This window comes from Anoplophora glabripennis, unplaced genomic scaffold (assembly GCF_000390285.2).
Source record: "Anoplophora glabripennis isolate ALB-LARVAE unplaced genomic scaffold, Agla_2.0 scaffold139, whole genome shotgun sequence".
Classification (NCBI taxonomy): Eukaryota; Metazoa; Arthropoda; class Insecta; order Coleoptera; family Cerambycidae; genus Anoplophora; species Anoplophora glabripennis.
In genome coordinates, this window is record NW_019417300.1 from 253,717 (window position 1) to 274,055 (window position 20,339).

General features: G+C 31.4%; 1 protein-coding gene across 2 annotated transcripts in view; it reads right to left on the bottom strand.

The window, feature by feature from the left end:
* LOC108906342 (diuretic hormone class 2) overlaps positions 1–20,339 on the bottom strand; it is a 109,635-nt gene that overhangs the window by 19,960 nt on the left and 69,336 nt on the right. For both annotated transcript variants that reach the window (XM_018709574.2, XM_023456148.1), the window contains exon 2: positions 4,004–4,120. In XM_018709574.2, coding sequence (XP_018565090.1) covers positions 4,004–4,116 — 113 coding nt within the window. In that variant the 5' untranslated portion in view covers positions 4,117–4,120. The remainder of the gene's footprint in view (positions 1–4,003; positions 4,121–20,339) is intronic.

The window sequence follows — 20,339 nt, forward strand, 5'->3', positions numbered from 1 at the left end:
CCCGCGCTAGCCTAAGGGCCACCTTAGCAAAGCGCATCCCAGGCTGCATAGCCGCACTACCCTACCCAACCATACCACACATAAACATGACACTACCCCCGGGGTTTACACAGACGAGCCGGCGAAGCAAGAAGAGCGCCAGAAGAAAGGGCCCTAGCCGGCGGGGCCCAGCCAGGACAAAAGGAGGTCCCACAAAGCGCCTACACCGGCCGCATTTGCGGTCGGGGTAGACGACGGATGGGGCCCATCTACGAAGGCTGTCCAGGCCTACACGAGATGAGGCAGGATAAAGAGGGATAAACCCCTCGATCCCAAATCATTGAGGCAATTTCTAGCCATGGAATAGTGGCGCGGCCGCTAGAGCTAGAGCAACACTTGCCGGGGTACCATTTCGTGACTCACGATATTTTTTGTACAAAATCCCGTCCTTTTAAGAGTGAATTTCCTTTACATGATATGTCAAATTCTATGTTGCATGTATTAGTTTGGATTAATTTGAGTGAGATTACAATTCAATTCTTTTGCCCGTATCTCTTACGCGCGCGCGCTTTATCGAATATTTATCATCATCGACAAATTTTCCGTTTAACAGGTAACTCAACAAGTTGCCTCAAAGCCTAAAAACGTAATTAAGGGATTATGTGATACAATCGCGGTGTGCCGATAGTAAGTAGGAGGGATTACTTCTTGTAAGAACTTTGCTCATCCCTCAAGTCGTTCTCTGCACTTCCGCCGCTGTACCCGATATTATATGCATAATTGAAAGCTGGTTGAGCCGGCACGTCATACTTGTAACGCCATTGGGATTGGGAGGGCTGGTGGTGAATGCCGAGAGGGATGATGATGTGCATTACAATGTGTGAAATGTCTGCGGTTTGCCTTCGGGGTAGTTGGGATATGTAACACAATATTTTCAGAACAGAAGTAAAGGAATTTACAAGTTTTCATTTCAATTGTTAGGACACGGACAAGCTATTGTCTGTGGTTAGGAATGAGCACCACGGTCAGTAAAAAAAGACGGTCGAGTATGGGCGTGGCTTAACTCATATTACGTCACAAGTTTCTTAACCTCTAGGATTCATGTTTGTTTACATTCGATTTGACCAGTAATTTTATATGTGTTATGTGTTTCAAAGTATCTAAGTAAATCTTTCATAGTGGGTTGTGTATTTTGAATAATTAATTAGTCATTAATAATAGTTTTTTTACAAGTTAATTGTGTAGTGTTTATTATAAACTATTTATTTACCACGTAAAAATGCCAGTCGTAGGTGTGGTGTAGCAATTTGAAATAATTTTTATAGTGCTAAACAAGACAAAAATTTTCATTTCATTTGTGTCCTAAGGATAAAAAACTTGTGATATGGGCAGAACGGTGTTTGTTTGTGCACAATTTGAAGATTCAGACTGAACGGGATTTTCAAGCAGAGCTATTAAAGTTTACCATCAAGAAAAAGGGTATTAAAAGGGTTTATTAAAACAATAGAGTAATAGTTTATATGCTAAATACTAGAAGCCTTATAAGACGGTGTAATGTTTTAGGTACTTACATAGTTATTTTATATGAAATTATAATTAAAATGGTTCGTTCCGTACAAATATATTAATATCTCTTAATAGGTAGGTTAGGTAACTATATTTTGTCCCGTATGATTGGGTATAATTCAGTATAATTTCTACATATAAAACTGAAACATTTTTATTTTTATAAAATTCTGAACATTTCTTTATAGGAACAGTGAGTGAGCTCAAGGTCAGTGACCTTAGGTAACAGTAATATATTTTTTTAGTTTACTTATACTTTATAGGTTATTTTCATATATGTATTTAAAAATTTGCACATAAAATTCTATGTAAAATTCTATATACAATAACCGTAGTTGGTACGTACAAAAATAAATTATGTTGGAGGTTGGAGCCTATTATACATTGTATATATTTAATGTACTTAGTATTTAAAGTACTTAGCTAAGTTACTTAAAGACAAAAAAAGATGCAATAAGATCATATAAATTGTACACAATTTTTATTTTGGGGTCAAAATAATACACCCAGTACAGAGAGTTACCTTTGAACCCATGCATAAATATATAGCATATAAATTAAATTGTTGCGATCACGCTATTGCCGATAAATTGAATTAGCTATAAAACAATGGATTGCTGTGGTAGTATACCATTACAGCAAAGCCGTGTTAATTTTCTATCAAGATCTAAATCTAAAATTAATGACGTTTTAATCGTAGGTGTAACAATTTTGACTTTTGGGAATCAGTTCTGTTTTATTAAGAACAGTATCATTTTTTGAAACCTATTTTTATTTTGTGATGTAGATAAAGAGTTAGGAAACACCCTAAAAATCTTATGGGCCTTCAAAATATTTTTCTTAATTTCACTTTTCAAGATAACTTCGAGTCACTTTTAAGGATATTTTTATGGAATTTTATATGAAGTGATTTTTCTTGGAGTTGAGAAGTTTTTTAACTACAACATAAAAATCGTTAACACCTTAAACATTCCGTTGTTTTTTTGCTGTTAAATACTGTTAAATATTTAAATGAATCTAAAATCAATTAATACAAACATCTATCGATTAAAAACCCCCTGAAGTATATACAAATAAAGGATTTTCTTATCAATTTTCTAAGATTATTTTCACAAAATTCATTATAGTCCAGGCGGTATCTGTTTTAAAAAAGGTATACTTGGGTAAAACGCATATGATCGGAGATTTTTGCTTTAACAGCTTCTAAATAACATAAGAAATGATAATTTTTCTATGCAAATAAAAAAAACGTGGGCTTAATTGTTATTGCAAAAAAGTATTAAAAAAATAGCAAAAAAATTCATAAAAAAATTGAAAAAAACATTAAATTATTGCAATTGTTTATTATTGCGTGAACATTGCGAAAATGTTTAAACAATCACCACGGCTCACCTAATCGTCCGATTTGAATTTTTCAAAAAGCATTTTAAAGCTTGAGAGCTCTTCTTTTTGTGATGAAATTTTCAAATATTCAAAGGCTTTAGATTTTTAGAAATTTGATTTTGAAAATTTTTTAATTTAAAAACAAATAAAAAATTTAAACAATTATTATATAAAAACTATCGAACCGAATTGGATGAAATTTGGTGTGATGATTCTATGTACTAAGAAATTTAATTGGGAAAAGTATGAAGATCCTAGGTATTATTCAAGTGTCTGAGAAAAATTGACAAATAAACTAGCATTTTTTGCAATTTTTTAAATGATTTTTCCGATTTATGTAATAACAATAATTGTTTTTTTTGAATTGCAACTAACTCTATCTTGTTCAAAATTTAATTACAAAACTTTTTTCCTCTTCCATTTTTGTCTAAAATGAATAGTTGCTAAGTTATCGACGAGAAATCCAAGAAAAAAAGAAGAATTTTTTTGCTATTTTTTATACTTTTTGCAATAACTGTTAAGCCCACGTTTTTTTTATTTGCATAGAAAAATTATCATTTCTGATGTTATTTAGAAGCCGTTAAAGCAAAAATCTCCGATCATATGCGTTTTACCCAACCCGAAACAGATATCGCCTGGACTATTAGGTATGAGGAATTAGGAGGCTGTATTTGTTAATAGATTTTTTTTACCTCATAATTGTAGCACGTCTAGTTTCCTATATACAGCCGCTCCGTACAGTTAATGGATCACCCTGTATATTAACATCGTTTTATTTGTTCTTTATCTTTACTATTTACCTTTATGTTATAATTGTAATTGTTTTGACTTCATTTGATCTGTTGCTCTCCTTGCACTATTTACTGTTTTATTTAACTATTATTTCCTTTATTCTTTAATGTATTTATATCTGTATTTTATTCATTCCAAAAAAGGATTTTTTCTCGTTAGGTGAATTAAAATTAAATAGATAAGCAAATAATTAAAATTGAAGACCAGAAATCTTTAAACGCATTTGAAAAATCATTAAAAATTATTATTGCATGTCTATATCTATTAAATGTCAACAACTCACTAGAATTTGGGGCTATGTGGAGCTGCATTCGTTGTCGTTACAAATAAAACAATTCCAACTAAAACTAGGACCAAGACGGAAGTAGTACTGCTGTTGACCATGGAGGGCTTCATGTTTCTGAAATAAAAGAAATACATTTAGCTAGCTATTTCTTCCGTCAAGAAAAGTTAAGTACATATAGTTTTATAAGAAGACCAAAGTTTCAAGCTCTAAATGTTTTAATGCTTATCTCAAATTACTGTCGAGTCCAAAAGTCTACGACTGTGCGTGTAGGGAGCGGTATATTATTATTTCAGTGGAATTATCTTAAAATCAAATTCTTAATTAGGTAAGCAGGCCTCTTAATTTAATTTGATACCATTTGAATACGGAGTATTTTTTTATGTAATGATACCATTTCACCCGTTTATTAAAGCATGTTTGTTTCTACAACTAATATAATATGCAGCTCTAACTGCTTTAATCTGTATTTACAATGCAATTGTAGATTAATAATAGAGAAGTTGCCGGAGCTAAGTCTTTAATTCCATTGTCAACTGTAGTTCCGTGTTCTGTGTATTTACAGGATAAAACTGGTTTACAAATGTTAATAAAGGTCAGGTTAATACAAGCAAAAGCGTGTAATATAAATGAGGAAAGGCAAATGTTTTAGTTTTGGTCGAGTTTGATTTTTAATTAAAATCATATCTCGAAATAAATTTTTCATTTGTTGTTTAATGTAGAGAAAATATAATGAAATAAACGAGGCAAGCTATGGTTAACTAGCTTGTATGTAGTTTGTAAATTGGATAATTCTTCCATTTTCACCTTGTTATAAACTTTTAATTAGAGTATTACTTAGTTTAGTATTACAATACGTGATATTCGCAAACGGATCGCATACAGTAACACCACCAAAGAGAGTAAATCATTTTTGTGTCGCGTACTACTCAGTTCATGAATTGACACTTACAAAATATAGAGTTAGAAATGAGTATGGTATAATTTAAAGCTCGGATTTTTAGCAAAGACAAATTGGATAAGGCACGTAAAAGACAATTTCAGCCATTAACTAAATACATTTATATAAATAATTCTCGATAATTTTATGCGATCCTATTTCCATAAATTCATCTTTCGTAATGATATTCAGGACCATTTTACTCGAAATGTGAGAGCTATTTATACATCAAGAGCAGAAAATGGCACACTGTTGCCGGAGGCCGTCTCTCGAGAGTAACTGTTTTGCTTTCAACTCTAAAAGCGACATTTTTTTGCACAAAAACATTTATCGGCCATATAATGCATAAATAATACGAATAAATTATTTATTATTAATATACAGGGTACTACTGATGCGTTAGGGGATATGTCGGAAAGTGATGCTCCTTTCGCCATATTAAATACAGAGTGTAAATAAATAAGTGCCAAAAAATAAGGACGGTGATTTTTGGTGGGGTTTGAGGTCTTTTATGTCGAAAAAATCACTGCGCCTTTCTTTAAATACGGGGAAAGTTACAAAACTGAGATTACTACCGAAAAGACATTTACTGGAAAATTGTAACGTAACATACTGGCGATAGAAAAAGGTTGTGCAATAAATTACTTATACACTGAAAAAAAATTTATTGGCCGATAATGTTTTTATTCTATTCAAATATGTATACTTTCATCAAACTATGTGAAATATTTGCTATCTATAATTTTTCTTAGAATTTATATTATTTGTAAAATATATAATTTAATTCAAATCTTTTATTGTTTTGAAATTTATTATCTCGGACTTTAGCTACAATATCTCTTACAGTTCAGCATAAACTGCAAACATATTTGTTTCAAAACTACCAGTTCCTTAAAATATATGTATTTAAAATTTAGTATTAACGAAGGAATTATTCAAGACAAATGTAGCACATTATAATCAAACTTATGTTTTCTTGAAAGAAAATTGTAGGTCACAGAATGGCGTAGGTGGGAAGTAGCACGATAGATGGAGCCAGCACCTACGCTCTGTGTATACACATCTCCTCGTAAGTAGCTGGATCGTTCTAACATACCTATGACGACCATCAATAAGTCCCAAACGGACCTATGTCTGGTTGGTTAAACTTACGAACGATTCAATTTTGTATTAAACAAATGATACATTAATATACAATACAAGACATGTTTCTTTGCGGGTAGGAGTAGTTATTTATACTCTTTGCAACCGAAGAAGAAGAAGAAGACCAAGAACAAGATCAAAAATATGATGAAGAAATTATTCGCACTTATTTCTTTACTCCCTGTAAATCATGTGGGATTTTCTCAAACCGATGTTTCATTTTCAATTTTCTTTCTTGTACAGAAAGGCTCTTCCTCTCTTTCCCGCGCTGAAAAAAAAGCTAGAAATTAAATCGACTAGGTTTCCAAGAGTATCTCCTCCGGCTCCTTTGGGGAAAAATATATACGTCCGCGGGAACTTTATTGCACACGTACGCGCCGTAAGGGAGAATCCGCCACTTTTTTCAACGCTCTATCCACACATTTCCTGCATGATTTATTTCCCGCCCTTTAAGGTAAACGCATTAAGAACCGTCTTTGTATGCAAACCCGACCCTGGCAAGCTATGAACACGTCTATCGGTTAAGTAATTTTGTTTCTTGTAAATTGGACGCTCATGAGATTCGCCGCTATGATGAGTTTGTTGAAAAGCAAAAAAAGGTACAGAGAAAAAGTAACGACAAGGAAAGGAGATTCTGTGCCCTAGCAAAGAGTAACAAATAAATTTATAACACGTTTGCAATGGTTTTTATACATAAAAAATTGTAAATTGAAGGTCACGCGCTTGAATGTATGTTTTTTTACGATGTATTGTTAGTTTTTACGTTGTACTCCTAATAGTTTATGTGTTTGTACTCTTCTTGATGTAAATCTACGAAAAATTGTGGATTCATAACGACCTGTTTTGGTTTAACCAATCACATTAATCACATAGTCACCGTGTGTTGAGAACTGTGATAGCGGTCTAGCAGATCATGTTTAGATTAATTAGTGTCACTTTGTCACTTTTATAAAATGTTTTCTATTTTTTTGAGCCATTTTTGACAGACCTATAACATTACCGACATTTTTTTAATAGGTCGCTGTATATTTTATAGTATAAATAGATACCTAGCCCTTCTAAAGACGAATTAAGCGATATATACATATGTACCTACTTTTTTGTCATAGTTGTCAAAAAATGGAGAAATTAAATGAAAGCAATAATTTATAGTAGTAGGATCGTATTCGATGCAAAGTACAGTAAAAAATTGCCGGTCTTTTATCAAAGGAAAATCGTGTCATCATTTTTAGGAGACGTAAGATGAACCATTTCAAATTTAAAATGAAACTGAATGTAAAATCTGAAATATAGCTGCATACGCACCGTGTTCTGATAGTATCTGTAGTCGCCCAGGTGCATCGAGTGTACGAAGTGGTCGGTTATACGTCAAATAGTAACCTGGCAAGCTTGGTCGTAAATCAGAGACCGCCTCCAAAAAACAAGTGAACAACAGTGGCGCGTACAGAGGTAAAATGTAGTACATATGTGGAATTTAAAAAACAAGTTGGATTTATAATAAATTATATTTAAAATAAATAGTTTAGAGAATAAAGGAATTTTTGTAGACGTGAACTGATCCCTTTGTCTCTTCATAATGTATAAAGAAATTATTCAATTTCTAAACCCCTTAAACCCGTATTGTACTGGATCCCTTGACCGGCAATGATTTATTACTTTGCATCGAATACGATCCTACTACAGTACTACTTTTTATTTTATTACAGCAAATGTTCAAAAGGGCCCCTATTAACCATTGCACAATGTAGCCCAGTAAATGAAATTTGTAATACATGTAAATCAAAAGGTAATTCGTTTCAGATTGAATCTTGGTTTAATCGTTAGTTTAGGCAAAAAGAAATAATAATTCCCAAAAAGTATCGGTTTAAATCAACAAGATCGTTGTTTAACCAATGATTATAATGTAAAAATTACCAAAAATGGAGTTTTTTAGCTGTATTAAAAAGCGCTCCAATAGGAGTTTTTGCTTTTATTTATACTTATAAGCTTTTCAAAAAACACTTTATTTGAGACCTGCTAAATTAAAATCCATTAACAATTTGTTTAAATAATTGCAAAAAACCAGAGAAATTTGAATTTGCTATAAATAGAAGAAAAGAGCATAAATCGTCTCTAAACTGCAGTAAAAGTTGTATTTTGTTGCGTTTAAGAAACCCTGAAAATTTGGTAAAAAAATATTTATTTGTTTACGAGTTCTTGCATTTGATTATTAGAAATAGCATTTTTTTAATTGAAAAAACGCGGTTGTTAGCGATATAATAAAGGGCCTTATGAGGGCTCATTTGTTTCGTCTTGACTTATATTTTCAAGATATGCAATTGGAAATTGTAATTTCATAGGTTAACCCCTCAAAACGGCGTATAAAGAAATAGTATAATTTGTTTATATGGTTTTTTGTTAATAACTTTGCGAAGAATGAATAAAATTGTTCTAGGACCATTTTAAGCCGAGATAGCGTTTTTTTTTTAAATTCATAACTTGTTTATTTATAAACATTAATATTTGAAATTTCGGGAATAAATCAATCAACCCTTAAACTTCAGAATAACGGTTAAAGATATAAAAAAATGCATTTTATAGTAATTTTTAACCCTTTAGAAAACGTCCTCGAATACATTTTTACATCTGGAATGTGGCGGGGGAAATAAGACAGAAACGTTCTGAAACTTCAAATCTTAACTGCCCGAAAATTTTGCGATATCTCCGGTAATTGTGGACCAATTTTAACGTTTTTTCTTTAATCTGGGGTAGTGCATGAAAATGCATGAAAAAAAAACTGCACGGTCCATTTTGCAATAATTAATTATTAATTTGATATAAACTATTCATTTTGTAAGAAAAAATTTTTTTCGCATTTTTTCCAGAAATAATTGTTGACGATGGAACCAATAAACAATTTTCTTAAAAAACAATATTTTTATGTAAAAAAATTCAGGAAATGACATATATTTTATGTATAAAGTTTATTTTAATGAGAATCGAGTTTTTTTGATGTTTTTTACGTGTTTTAAAATGTAATATGTAATTTAATGTTAAAAAATAATACTATTATACATATTACAGTGCCTGATTTACCTATAGGCTGGTGTAGGCTGCAGCCTACAGGCCCCCACCATGTTAACAAAAATTTTTTTTATGAAAACTATTTTTTTAAATTTATTTATTATGTGGGTAGCAAAATTAAAGCTTTTTGGAACCTTGCGCCCCTTTAGAAAACTGGTTTTAAAATAACGTGTTTATATTAATAGTTTTTTTTTTATTTTACCAGTAATACCTAATTTACTGTTTAAAACGACGTTTTTTGCTTTAAAAATCTAATTACATCGTATTACCCCAAAGGTAAGTGGCTTTTAATTCTTCATTTCTAGTTATACATCTTGTGTCCCTAGGGAAAGTGGGTTAAAATTTACTTTTATTTAATTCAATTTTTTTTTGGGATATTTTTTTTCTAGAATAGACCCCCACCAATTTTCAGCCTACAGGCCCCCACCACTGTAAATCAGGCACTGGCATATTACATCCAAAAACTCGATTCTCATACTTATTGTAGCTCGAGTAAGTAATTATCTGGTCTGGATTATTATGGTGAAATAAGTCACATACCTCTTGTTGATAGGGATTTTATCTCCGTATCCAATCATAATTTAACAACGAATGAATTGGAACTAAAACGATTCACGTTATACCGAAGGTACTTTGGTGAATTTTACGTGTTTATCGATGTGTTTTTTTTTGAGAAAAAAACGCTCTAAGTAAGTAGAAAAAGATTAATAAAGAGTAGGTACGTTTTTTAAGGTACAGAAGAGACTATGATTGTTTGAAATAGTCGTCAGTAAGACATAAAAGACAATTTTTTACATTTTTTTGACAACTATGACAGAAAAGTCGATGCATGTTCCCGGTGACGTCAAAATCACCGATGATCTAGTGCTTAATTTTACATACAATTTTTATTAGTACAGTTTTATAACGAATAATTATAAAGTTCTAGGTACACGTTTTTAACTCTGCCTCTGAAATTTCTCGTTAACTTCATTAGATCTATTCAGAGTTGACTCGGAAAGTTACAAGAAATCGCGGCTGCCACTATAGGAACTTCGTAATAAAGCTGTTTCTTTTCCCCGATAATAACAATTATAATCCTTATCGCGATCGTCAGACTTCGAGTCCTAATTGAATTAAGAACCTGGAGGAGGCGGATGATAAAAACAGAGGATTTTAATAAGAAAAGAAACGTCTGAAAACGGCGAAAATCTATCGGCCAGCACGTAAAAGGGGATTTAAAAATTAAGGCCAGTCGACGAATATTTAAAATATACATAATAAATGATGATTATTTGAATAATGTCTGGGGAATGTAAATTACAATTCAGAATGCAAATAGTCCTGTCTTGTCCGACAGATACAAAGTGGCGCAGGGGGTGATCGGCATCTCAAGATCCCGCGTTAATAAGTTTGCTGCCGGCCATGAATATTTTCCTTTAGTGCAATTAATAATTCATATTGTTAATATAGGAACCGTGTATTTTAAGATAATGCTACAAAAACTCGATTCAGCGCACACCTCTGTCGTTTTAACCCAAATACACCATGTTTCCGGAAAAAAGAAATCTGTATAAATGACATACATGAAATACATGAAATCATTTTTGTTGTATTTTTCAAATATTTGACAAATTCAGGTCGATACTGTTGTAATTTCTATATTTTCCGACAATGAAAGGAGGTCGATCTCGAGACCGACTATCTTAATTTATTCCAGGACTATCAGATGTGCATACTTGCGAATTAAGAAGTTGTGCATTGTTAATATGACGAATGAGTCTCTAGTGAGGCGAACTTCCCCCACAAAACGATGCATTCTATGCACTGAAATCCCGACAAGACGAGGCATCCATCATCATCCCGCACTATCAACAAATTTAGATAAATCATATGATAAATCAATGTTGGCTGCACTAGACGTGCTTAAGACCACACATACGTATCTCTAAGTCGAGACTAACTCGGGAAAATCGTTCGCCCGTTTACTGGTTACCCAACGTCAAAGTAATGTAGAGATGAAGATGCCGCTGCGTTAATTAAACATCAAAAAGTTGAGATTTTACATGTATGTAAATCACAGATTTAATTAAAATTGTTGGATATTACACATACAGGGTGTCTCATAATTAGTGTCCAATAATGTACCACTTGATTATATTGCCAAAAATAAGAATATTTTTTTCAAATAAACATGCCCTAATAAATTTGCCCTTATTTTTTTTATTTGTCTCAATTTTCATATTCAGATGCCAACGTATGACCGATCTTCATTTCCTTTACAAAAAAGGTACTCTTTGTTCCTTTGGATAAAATGCTCCATTTCCGAGAAAAACGGTTTTAAGCAATTCATTACATTACCTTATAGTACAGTCATTGAAGCTTTTTACCTTCGAATTCTTTGAAACTGAACCGATCGACATGAAATATGGCAGATAGTTAGAGAAAAGGTCAATGAACATTAGTGACATAGCGCCGACTGACGCTTCCACCCTGTTGGGGGTTGACACCCCTTCTCGGGGGTGGGATTTTTTTTTAATAACGCTGAAAATCGAAAGAGAATTAAATTTAGAGCAAAAAATATTCGAAGAATTTTTTCGAGAAATCAATAGTTTTTTAGTTATTCACGATTGAAAACTTGTAATTTTGAGTGAAAAAAACACTTTTTCAAAGTATTTTTCGCGAATGACTTAAAAACTACACATTTTATTAAAAAAGTGTAATGTACAAAATTGTAGCTTATAAATAAACAAAGAAAATCGTTAAAAAGTGTTGTACGTCCTATACAAAGCGAAATATGGTTGGTGGATGGAAAGGGACTTGTTTTGGGGGGAATACCCGAATTGATGTATTCAACGTCAAATAACGGAAAAAGGATAAATTTTATGTGAATAACGCTCCTGGAGTTTTTTGTAGTACTCAAAAAGACGTTCAAAATGAGCACTTATAGAAGCTAATTAGAGCAAAATTGAAGAAGTTATCGTCAAAAACAGATGAGTTGCTCATATTTTTTCAGGAAAAATGAGCAGTACCATTTCCATCAGAATTAAAATTAATCGTAGACCCTTTACAATTAGTTTTGTTTTAGTGTTTTTCATGCTATCCTGAAGTTAGATCGGTTTTGAATGCGTATTTTTTTTTAATAATGTATGGTAAAAGTTGAAAACGTATTTTTCATTATTCAAAAAAAATTGCCTTATTTATATAATAACTCTGAAACTATGAAAGATACGTAAAAAATGATAGACAACAAAAATNCTGACTTGGTATTTTTTTAAAATTTTTGCTGAAATAGTAAGAAAACAATAATATGAACCACGTTTGGCCATTAAAATCAAAGGAAAATGCTGCACCACAAATAAGTTACAGACATTATTTATATTTAATATATTTATAGGTATTTCAATGTTATCCCTTATACCCAACATTACAAATTTTAATCATTCATCATTTTCATTTTCCTCTACGACAAAAACCTTTTCAAAAATATATTTACAATTTTACTAAATGCACGAGCATAAAAACTGAATAAATACAACAGCAAAAATATGGTGGTGGTTCACTTATACATAAAAATACCGAAGATGCAATCAACTGAAAGTTGCATTCATTCAACCATTTGATGTTCTCCTTTGGGAATATATTTTTATGTCTCACTGAAAATTTGCCTCAGTATTCTAAAAGTGAAATGTGAACGTTTTTAGGATGCTTGGGGATGGTGCAACAAGAAAGAAATGGTTACAGTTATTGGGATTCCAAGAAGTTATAAAAATATTATATATATTTATTATAAAAATACTGAGTAGCTGTTGAAATATATTGACTTAGGACTATAAAATATTTTATTTTGACCCATCCAAAATGTACGACATTGGAGATGTAATCGCGCGCATCAGTTGGATGAAAATAAAGCCCTCTGCTTTCCCCTTGTCTAGCTTCACTCAACATATGAGATAGACTGTGACATGCATAGTCCCCTTTATTTAAATGTCCTTGACATTACCCTATAGTAGTCATTGAAGCTTTTCACCTCCGAATTCTTTGAAATTGAATCGATCGACTTGAAATTTGGCAGATAGTTAGAGAAAAGGTTAATGAACATTAGTGACATAGCGCTGACTGACGCTTCCACTCTGTTGGGGGTTGACACCCCTTCTCGGGGGTAATTTTTTTTTTAAATAACGCTGAAAATCGAAAGAGAATTAAATTTTGATCAAAAAATATTCGAAGAATTTTTTCGAGAATACAATAGTTTTTTAGTTATTCACGATTGAAAACTTGTAATTTTGAGTGAAAAAAACACTTTTTCAAAGTATTTTTCGCGAATGACTTAAAAACTACGCATTTTATTAAAAAAAGTGTAATGTACAAAATTGTAGCTTATAAATAAACAAAGAAAATCGTTAAAAAGTGTTGTACGTCCTGTACAAAACGAAATATGGTTAGTGGATGGAAAGGCACTTGTTTTGGGGGTAATACTCGAATCGATGTATACAACGTCAAATAACGGAAAAAGGATTAATTTTATGTGAATAACGCTCCTGGAGTTTTTTGTAATACTCAAAAAGACGTTCAAAACTTATAGAAGTTAATTAGAGCAAAATTCAAGAAGTTATCGTCAAAAACAGATGAGTTGCTCATATTTTTTCAGGAAAAATGAGCAGTACCATTTCCATCAGAATTAAAATTAATCGTAGACCCTTTACAATTAGTTTTGTTTTAATGTGTTTCATGCTATCCTGAAGTTAGATCGGTTTTGAATGCGTATTTTTTATTAATAATATATGGTAAAAGTTGAAAACGTATTTTTCATTATTCAAAAAAAATTGCATTATTTATATAATAACTCTGAAACTATGAAAGATACGTAAAAAATGATAGACAACAAAAATGTAGCTCCTTTTTCAACAAATATTTTGCTTTTTTTATTCCTATGGCATAAAAAATAAAGGAGATATCGCCGCTTGAAGTATCCATTTTAGTGAAAAAACGACCTGTCTCGAGCCCTTCGATCCTTTCACTTTAAAAAACGAAGGACTTAAAAGGTTTTATATGCAAACGATCTTACAGATCTTGAAATTATCTTTAAAATGCTTTTTTGTAGGATACTATAGCTTCAAAATTAATCGAGTTATGGTAAAAAAACCAATGACATTTTTTCGAAGCAATATAGGCTTTTTCATTTTTGGAGCAAAATGTTAGGATTCAATAAAAATATTTTTCATTAATATTGGCAAAAGGGTAGTTTATAAGAGTTGAAAATGGAAAAAGTAAAATATTCTTTCATAAACAATATAAGGGAATTTTTATTTTAAATTATTGCACAATTATAGCATTCCAAGATTTAAAACGTAATTTTTTTCATCATTTTTTTAGCACAGAGATGATTTATAAGGGTTGAAAGGTGTTATGAGATACAAATTCTTTCATAAGCAATGAGGTAATTTTTATTTTAAATAATTGCACCGTTAAAGCATTCCAAGCTTTTAAAAAGTAATTTTTCATCATTTTTGTCAATACAGGAGAGGTTTTTAGGGGTTGAAAGGGAAAAATTATTTTATTAGCAATAAGGTAACTTTTATTTTAAATAATTGCACGATTTAATCATTCCAAATCTTTANAACGATGCATTCTATGCACTGAAATCCCGACAAGACGAGGCATCCATCATCATCCCGCACTATCAACAAATTTAGATAAATCATATGATAAATCAATGTTGGCTGCACTAGACGTGCTTAAGACCACACATACGTATCTCTAAGTCGAGACTAACTCGGGAAAATCGTTCGCCCGTTTACTGGTTACCCAACGTCAAAGTAATGTAGAGATGAAGATGCCGCTGCGTTAATTAAACATCAAAAAGTTGAGATTTTACATGTATGTAAATCACAGATTTAATTAAAATTGTTGGATATTACACATACAGGGTGTCTCATAATTAGTGTCCAATAATGTACCACTTGATTATATTGCCAAAAATAAGAATATTTTTTTCAAATAAACATGCCCTAATAAATTTGCCCTTATTTTTTTTATTTGTCTCAATTTTCATATTCAGATGCCAACGTATGACCGATCTTCATTTCCTTTACAAAAAAGGTACTCTTTGTTCCTTTGGATAAAATGCTCCATTTCCGAGAAAAACGGTTTTAAGCAATTCATTACATTACCTTATAGTACAGTCATTGAAGCTTTTTACCTTCGAATTCTTTGAAACTGAACCGATCGACATGAAATATGGCAGATAGTTAGAGAAAAGGTCAATGAACATTAGTGACATAGCGCCGACTGACGCTTCCACCCTGTTGGGGGTTGACACCCCTTCTCGGGGGTGGGATTTTTTTTTAATAACGCTGAAAATCGAAAGAGAATTAAATTTAGAGCAAAAAATATTCGAAGAATTTTTTCGAGAAATCAATAGTTTTTTAGTTATTCACGATTGAAAACTTGTAATTTTGAGTGAAAAAAACACTTTTTCAAAGTATTTTTCGCGAATGACTTAAAAACTACACATTTTATTAAAAAAGTGTAATGTACAAAATTGTAGCTTATAAATAAACAAAGAAAATCGTTAAAAAGTGTTGTACGTCCTATACAAAGCGAAATATGGTTGGTGGATGGAAAGGGACTTGTTTTGGGGGGAATACCCGAATTGATGTATTCAACGTCAAATAACGGAAAAAGGATAAATTTTATGTGAATAACGCTCCTGGAGTTTTTTGTAGTACTCAAAAAGACGTTCAAAATGAGCACTTATAGAAGCTAATTAGAGCAAAATTGAAGAAGTTATCGTCAAAAACAGATGAGTTGCTCATATTTTTTCAGGAAAAATGAGCAGTACCATTTCCATCAGAATTAAAATTAATCGTAGACCCTTTACAATTAGTTTTGTTTTAGTGTTTTTCATGCTATCCTGAAGTTAGATCGGTTTTGAATGCGTATTTTTTTTTAATAATGTATGGTAAAAGTTGAAAACGTATTTTTCATTATTCAAAAAAAATTGCCTTATTTATATAATAACTCTGAAACTATGAAAGATACGTAAAAAATGATAGACAACAAAAATGTAGCTTTTTTTTTAAACAAATATTTTGCTTTTTTTTATTCCTATAGCATAAAAAATAAAGGAGATATCGCCGCTTGAAGTATCCATTTTAGTGAAAAAACGATCAGTCTCGAGTCCTTCGATCCTTTCACTTTAAAAAACGAAGGACTTAAAAGGTGTTGTATGCAAACGATCTTACAGATCTTGAAATAATCTTTAAAATGCTTTTTTGTAGGATACTATAGCTTTAAAATTAACCGAGTTATGGTAAAAAAACCAATGACAATTTTTCGAAGCAATATAGGCTTTTTCATTTTTGGAGCAAAACAAACAATATAAGGGAATTTTTGTTTTAAATTATTGCACAATTATAGCATTCCAAGATTTAAAACGTAATTTTTTTATCATTTTTTTAGCACAGAGATGATTTATAAGGGTTGAAAGGTGTTATGAGATACAAATTCTTTCATAAGCAATGAGGGAATTTTTATTTTAAATAATTGCACCGTTAAATCATTCCAAGCTTTTAAAAAGTAATTTTTTATCATTTTTGTCAATACAGGGGTGGTTTTTAAGGCTTGAAAGGGAAAAATTCTTTTATTAGCTATAAGGTAATTTTTATTTTAAATAATTCCACGATTTAATCATTCCAAATCTTTAAAAAGTATTTTTTTATCATTATTTTTTGCATAGGGGTAGTTTTTAAGGGTTAAATAAATGGTCGAAAAGGTCAAATATATTCGAGAACATGGAACATTATTTAATCTTTGTGCTTGAACAAGTTTTTTAACAATAAAATGCTTAAAATTTAATTTTTCAATTTTTTCACTTAGGGGTAGTTTTTACCCCTAAAAAACAAAAAGCGTCAATCGGGCTTAAGTCACTTTTGAACTTGAGCCTTATTCTAAATTTTCATGCAAATCCATGGAGTTTCAAAGAATTCGGAGGCTACAGCTGATATTCAGCTTCAATGACTGTACTATTAATAAAATTGATGTACGTTTAACATTACAATAATAAAAACCCCTCTTATATCCCACCACTTATTAATAAAAAGCCAAATACAGTTGTAAACCAGTTCCATAACCCTCAGAAACTATTGGGAAAGTCAATCGGGGCTAATAGAAGTTTTTCAGTCAACGCTAATGCTGTTATTTTTCAATTTACCCTTTAGGTCTTTTTCGTTTGCCTACTACGCCGATAAATTATTATTTTTACATTTAGAGTTCAATTAGGCAACCGGTTTTGGGCATCAGTCGCATCACGGTAATCGAGAGTTAAAAGTTTAGTCTCGTCCAATAATTTAACCAGCAATCGTAAAATATCTATCCAGCACCTCTTGGATTAGTTTTCGGAATCTTAATTCGGAAGGCAAGTTAAATGCATTGGGTCTGTTTATCGGCAAATTCTCAGCTCGGCTCCAACTTCGCGGCATAAAATATTTACTAATTTGTAGGTATCTGTTTGGCTCGACACTTGATTTTGCTTTGCCAAGTAATTACTACGAGTGATTTAGATGCAGCCGGGCTGTAACCGATTTAAAATTAAATAACTGCGTGCCGGAAAATCCGCTAAATTCTAGTCGGTTTTGTACAGGGCAATACAAAATGTACAATTAAAAGAAAATGTTTTTAAAGATTGTAGTTATTTCTTATGAGTTTTTGTCTGTATCTCGAAAATTAAATGAGACAGACGCTGACAAACTGGGGATATTTTCGTGTTTGTCGTACTATTAGGTAATCGGAAAATTTTTGCGACTTTTAGTAGGCGAGCCCTAAAAAGATGCTTCTAAATGAAGGTAACCGACTAAATTTTTTAAACAAAAACCTACAGCATGAAACTTTTTTTTATTTTATAAAGTGCATTTTTCTGATAACATATTTTTCGGCGTGGTCAGTCAATTGTTGTAAACAAAAAAGTTGTAAAAAAAATTACTCGCCGAATGGCTTTGAAAACGAAAAAGATTTTTATTGTAAAATGGACCAAAATAAACACTTTTTGTTCTTTGACAAAAATTCGAAAAATGTTTCGTTTCCGAGATATTTACAATTTAATGTAAAAAAAGTTACGAAATCGACAAACTTTCGGATTTTTTTTCTCAAGAACTACTGAACAGAGTTTAATTCTAAAAAAAAGCATAATAATCGGCAGATCATCTACTTTAAGATATATTTTTTTGGTATCGGTCAATTATTTTATTGAAGATCTAAAGCAAGTAAAAAAAGCAGTCTACAAATAGTGACATTGTAACTCTAGATCCATTGACACATGGATGTAAACTCGAAAATGGTTGTTTGGATTTTAATTATTTCGAAGGAGAAACTGCGTTAGATATGCTCCAAAAATATTTTGTCATGTAGTGAAAAATGCTCTACGAAAAATTGTAACTGTTTGTCATCGAACCTGGAATTCTGTGCAGTCTGTGCGTGCTCATGCTCAGATGAATGTCGGAATGTTCCATCCGAAATTGATGATGAAACGCTTATTTCAACTCAAGAACTTGTCGAAAATAACGAAAAACTTATTATTTAAAAATTAAATAAAAAAGAAATTAATATACATACTTTTATTGCTCTTAATGTTTTTGTAAAATAAAAATAAAATAATTATCCTAAACAATAAATTATCCAATAACTTTTTTATTTTTCGCGACCGCTAGGTCACTTATTATTATTAGGTTAATTTTACGATTTAAAAAGCTTATTTAGTTAAGTTTTGGTATAACTTTCAAGTCAATTTTAGCCATTTATAAAACCAAAAATCGAATATTTAAATTTTACTAATTACTTGCAAAATCCTTACTTAAAAGTACAAAAATGATTGAAATTTGGCAACCTAACCTCTCAAAACTCAATCGATATGACCCAAATCAAATTTATAGCACTTGGACATGAAAGTACAAGTCTTTACGAGTATTTTAGAAAGAAATGTATAAAAATCGGCTGAAATCTGGCCATCCTCTGGAATTTTGAAAAAAAAAACTTCACAAATCCCAGTGTGCGCCGTTCTTGGTGGTGAAAATTCGAAATATTTGAAATTATTCAATTTTCGTAGTCGAAAACAGTATTGCATTGTCGAAACCAAGAGAGTTGCACGAACAAAATTTGGACAGAACATAGCTAATACAATGCGAAACATCGCCTTAATGCTAAAAATGCTGTCACCGCCGTTCTTGGTGGTGAAAATTCGAAATATTTGAAATTTTATTCGAATATCGACGTGTGTTTTCAATTCGTTTTTAATTTTTACTCGAAAGTCAGTTTTTTTTCGAAAATATAAGAGAATAGTAATTTGTAGAAAATTAAAATCATGATTGTTACCGTAAAGCAGTGGCGTACAATTTTATTTAGAAGAATATGCGGCCGATACCCTGTATCTCCGCCACAGAAGCATCTAAATATTAGGAAAAAAGCCTCCGACTTTGGACAATGTTTACGTAAATAAATACTTGTGCCCCATTTCAAATTATTTCACTAACTAGTTTTGAAATTATTTAAAAAAATTAAAAATATTTTTTTAAGTTTAACACCCTGTATCTTTTTAACGAAAAGTTACAAAAAATACAAGGTTTCATTTTTGGTCACCGTTTATAAATCACCCTGGATACAGGGTGTAGAAAATTCTAAAAACAATAAGTGCTCTAAAAAAAAGTTCGTATGGACATAAGTCCATAAATGTTTTGTTTTGGAGGTACCTACAGGGTGTTATAGTTTTCGTACAAAGATTATTTTTTATTTATCATCTTTCAAATGGGTTTACCAAATCAATTCAAATTTAGCACAGGGCATTGCTTAATCAAATAAAATAATTCAGAGGTGGAGATTTAGGGATTTCGAGTACTTCTACTTCTGCGTCACTAAAATTTTCGATAAATTGTAAAAACCAGAGTGAATTGCAAAGGAAAGATACACTTATCTCTTTTAAAATCAATTTTGATAGAACGCATATGACAACACCAACTGTAGGTAAACAATGTTCCTATGAATTCGTTTCACACAGGGCGTTAAAAATTAAAAAACTATTGAAGAATTTGCAAGTTCTCAACTAATTCTGTATAAAGTAGCCTCAAATAAAGAAGTCCAACATATTCAGCTCTGGCGATCTAGGTGGTAGTCTATCACGTTCAATCTACTTTTATCTGTAAGTTTCGTTTAGATACTTCC